The sequence below is a fragment of the Otolemur garnettii genome, unplaced genomic scaffold (genome assembly GCF_000181295.1).
Source record: "Otolemur garnettii isolate 467f Iridium unplaced genomic scaffold, OtoGar3 scaffold00028, whole genome shotgun sequence".
NCBI lineage: Eukaryota > Metazoa > Chordata > Mammalia > Primates > Galagidae > Otolemur > Otolemur garnettii.
The window spans coordinates 14,357,463-14,362,081 of NW_003852423.1; the positions used below are offsets into that span (position 1 = coordinate 14,357,463).

The 4,619-nt window shown below is 35.9% G+C and overlaps 1 protein-coding gene across 1 annotated transcript in view; it reads left to right on the forward strand.

Moving 5' to 3' along the window:
- Positions 1-4,619, forward strand: part of AVL9 (AVL9 cell migration associated) — a 57,867-nt gene that overhangs the window by 16,653 nt on the left and 36,595 nt on the right. Inside the window, exons 2-3 of the mRNA XM_023512424.1 lie at positions 1,139-1,240; positions 3,258-3,329. Coding sequence (XP_023368192.1) covers positions 1,139-1,240; positions 3,258-3,329 — 174 coding nt within the window. The remainder of the gene's footprint in view (positions 1-1,138; positions 1,241-3,257; positions 3,330-4,619) is intronic.

A 4,619-nucleotide genomic window follows, 5' to 3' on the forward strand; every position in this document is an offset into this window, starting at 1 on the left:
AACCTCCAACTCTTGGGCTTAAGAGATTCTCTTGCCTCAGCCTCCCAAATAGCTGGGACTACAGGTGCCCGCCACAACGCGTGGCTATTTTTTGATTGTAGTTGTCATTATTGTTTGGCGGGCCCAGGCTGGATTCAGACCCACCAGCTATGGTATATGTGGCTGGCACTCTAGCCACTTGAGCTACAGGCACTGAGCTGAGTGCTAGGGTTTTAACTGGCCATGGCTGGTAAACTTTGGCCATACTTCTTCTCTCAGGAGCCCCAACTAAAATGATTAGCCAGAGCAGCTCAACTGCCACTGGAAGCACTTATTTATGACAGTTTCCAAACATAAAAAAGTTGAATTAAAATTATAGCTAATATTCTACACATTATTTTCTTTATGTATCGTACATACAATTTTGTCTGGACTATTTGAAAGTCAGTGGCAAATATCATGACACTTCTGAATACTTAGGGGTGCATGTGCTAAGAATAAGATCATTCCCTAGCATAATTTCCAGCACCATTACCATGGCTAAGAGATCTAACAATAATTCCATAATACTATCTAATATCCAGTGTATATTTAAATTTCTCCTGTTATCCTCCAATTTTCTTGGATCATGATTCATGTATTGCTATTGGTTATAACTCTCTTTTAACCCAGAGTAATCCCCTATAAGTAATCCCCTCAGTTTGACCTGTTATAATTCAGCCTCTTGGGTTTTTGGGGATATGTATGTACATACGTTTTTTTTTTTAACTTTGTTACCCTCAGTAGAGTGCTGTGGCATCATAGCTCACAGCAACCTCAAAATCTTGGGCTCAAGTGATTCTCTTGCCTCAGCCTCCCTAGGAGCTGGTACTATAGGCACCTGCCACAATGCCCAGCTATTTTTTTTTGTTTAACAGGCCCGGGCCGGGTCGAACTCACCAGCCCCAGAGCATGTGGCCAGTGCCCTAACCATTGAGCTACAGGCACCCTGCTGAATGAGAGGAATTCTAAGAAACTAGTGGCTGTGGTGCTGGGCATAAGTGGGCATAAGTAAGACATGGTTTCCTTATTATATCATCATTTTTGTATCAATAACTGCATTATGATAACTCCAGATTTTATTATTAATAAGGATAATTCACCTTGGTACTAACATTTTTCTGCATATCTTTTAGATACTGTGTTTTTTCACTTGCCACCCAGAAATGGAAATGGAGCCACAGTATATGGGATCTCTTGCTATCGACAAATTGAAGCCAAGGTATGACAGTTAATGGTGAACAACAAGAAAAAAACTCTGCAGTCCTTTTTTGGATGTTGGCCACATAGGGAAACATCAAGTCTTTATGTTTCATTGGTGCCTGTGATGTTGTTTTAGATTATTATAAATAATCTGTAGCTGCTTTTCTGATAGTACCAACTTATTCACACAAACTTTTGTTAAGTTGACATTAGTGGCTGTGATTATATTTGTATTATAATACTTTGTGCATTGATTTTAGTGATACCAAATTATCTATTTATCTTCAAAATACTGTTTGTTTGTTTGTTTTTTCAAAATAATGTATCTAAATTTCAGAGTGTCTTTGAATTTTCTATATATAGTGTTTAGTATATAACTTAGAAAATGGAGAGGAATGTTTGTGTATTTTTTTTTTAAAGCAGCTTTTTAGAAATAGTGGAATTAACTTGTAGTGGCTTCCAACTACTCGCAAGTTATCTTAATTATAACTATGATTTTGATTATTCTTAAAGTACCTGCCAGCCAGCTTAATGCCTGACTTACTATGATGGTTTTAATTAATAAATTCAAAGAAACCAAGATAGTGGCTCCACCGTTCATGATTTTCTTATGTGTAGACTATATTTTTGTGGTGGCGATAGTCTTCATGAGGAAAAGTAGTTTTGGTAAATTAGTAGTTGTATGCTGCCTGAATTCTTTCTTCTCATGAGGTCACTGATATTCTAATGTAGTGACTAGTTCTCAACCTTGGCTGGAGATCGTTTTGACTTTATCTTTGCCTAGCCTTTCCTGTTACTGACTGAATTATAGTCTTAGGGATTTGAATGTTGATAACAATAAATTTTAAAAGCTTCCTTGGTGAATAATTAACTTAGTAAATCTTTTAAAAGTTTTAGTCTAACTTTTTATAATGAAAATTTCAAACATGAAGATAATTTTTTTTAAGTACAGTGAATACCTATATATACACCACCTAGATTGAACATTCGTTAATGTTCTACTACATTTGCTCTATGTTTATGGTTTTTCCTGGAACCATTAGAGAGTAAACTACAGGTCTGAATTTCAGGATACTCAGATTCATTAACTGCTATGAAGTAACCCTCCAAGCATAGGGCCCGGAATGTAGGCTACACCTAGTACATGTTTGTAGTGTGAATAACTGAATCTAAAGTTCAAGATGCTGTATCAAGTAATCACATATACCTTAAATGTATATAATTTTTATTTGTCAATTATACCTCCATAAAGCTAGGAAAATAAAACTAGAGATAAAAGTAACCTGAGAATAATAGTTATCCTGGTAGCTTTGCACATTTGATTTTTTCATATGCTATTATCCTTTACACACATATACTTGTGTATGATATGATACTTGCCCTTTCTTGGAAATCTGTTCCTTTTCTTAACCTTTTATTCCCCATAGGTCATATAAGCACTAGAGGGGGAAGAGTCTTTCTTACTTTCATCACAGCCTTACCTGAGCTTCATCAAATCAAGATTTGTTCCCTACTAGCAGAGAACTGTAGAAATGTCACGTGATCATCTTCACAATTGTTGAAGATTGAATTACGTGCTCCGCACTGGGCTATAAGGCCAGAATAGACTTAGGCAGCATACACCAACTAATTTCCCAAAACTGCGGATAAAACTTCTATCTCTGGGAAAAAAAACTATTTTTGTCATATCTTCTACTAGCCTCTTGTCTTCCAAAACAGTGGTTTCTGAAAGGACTGCTCATTTTAAAACCAGAATCATCAGTGATTGGTTTGCAGTTAAAGATGTTGACTTGGATATAGCAGCTTATATAGTATTTTCTATATACTATTCCTAGTGCCTACCAAAGATTCTGGCATATAGTGCCCATGGTGACATTTATTCATTCAATAAATATTTTCGGAGAGTCTCAAGTATTTTTTGAATTTAACTAAATGCAAGAAATTTCTATATTAATTGCTATTTTTATATTGAAAAATATGACTTCTAAAATGTTGCTATGAAATATTTCTGATAAGTGACTATTTCTTTGTAATAGGCGTTGAAAGTAAGGCAAGCAGATGTCACCAGAGAAACTGTTCAGAAAAGTGTCTGTGTTCTAAGCAAGCTGGTAAGAGACCAAGTAACTTGTTTCTGTTTGTTAAAGATTCGTGGCAGACTTTTTTTTTTTTTTTTTGTAGTTTTTGGCCAGGGCCAGGTTTGAACCCGCCACCTCCGGTATATGGGGCCGGCACCTACTCCTTTGAGCCACAGGTGCCGCCCTCATGGCAGATTTTTATTTGAGGATAAGGCATTTTTGGAATAAGAAGAGATATTTTTTTTTCCCAGAATATTACAGGGCCATACACATTTTGGTTACATAGTTTGTTTGCAGACTTTAGGTCAAAGTTGTAAGTGTACCCTTCATATAGGATTATTGCATTATACCTGTTAGGTGTGAATTAACCTAACCCTCCTCCCCTCTCTCACCTACTGGATTCCTATTGAGTTTACTTCCCCAAAAAACTTTTATCTCTCAAGAGAACAGGAGAACTGAAAAAGAAAACAATGAAATAATTCCTAGTGACTAAATAAAATAAGGAAAAGACTGACAGCATAGGCTCTTATCTCCATCCTCTCCAAACTCTAACCTCAAGAATTCTTCCAGTTTGGGGATAGATACTTACGCATGAATCCCAACCAACCATTCCCTACCTACGCAGCACCGAGAAACTTCACAGTCTGCGATTCTACATAGAACCAGCTTGTTGCTTTGTCATTGCCAACTTCCCAAGAGATTTGTGAAAACAATAATATACTAAATTTGGTCAGAGGTTTATTTATGCTCTAGTGTCTTCTTACTCTCTTTGCCTTTCAGCAGTTTCATTATTATTTCCACCTATACCCAAGGCTAGGTAAGAAGATCCTGATAAGTTACTGGGAAGAAAGTTGACACTTGAAGTGGCTCATACATTTCATTTATCCATTTTTGTTTTTCTCCCGAGACTTTGGATAAATAATACTGTATTAAAATTTAAAATATTATAATTACTCAGATTTTATTGATGACATAGATGCAGAAGTCCAACCTGCAACCCACAAGGGGCATGCTGATTTTGTGAGGACTTTTTTTTGGTTGTGTAGTGTTGAATGTCACAAAGCATGCACAGACCATTTCTTTTCTAATCAGCTTTGTTAGTGTTCGTGTATTTAGTGTGTGCCCCAGAACAACTTTTATTCCTCTGATGTGCAACAGAGAAAACAAAAAAGTTGGATGCCCCTGAATAGAAGTTCCTGATTACTGCAATAAAAATTTTAGCCTGAAACTTGCTTTTTAAATTGTAAAATGTTTGAGAAAAGGAAATGACATAGTGACATAATACTAAAACAATACTTCACAATTATATTCCTTTTTTTTTTT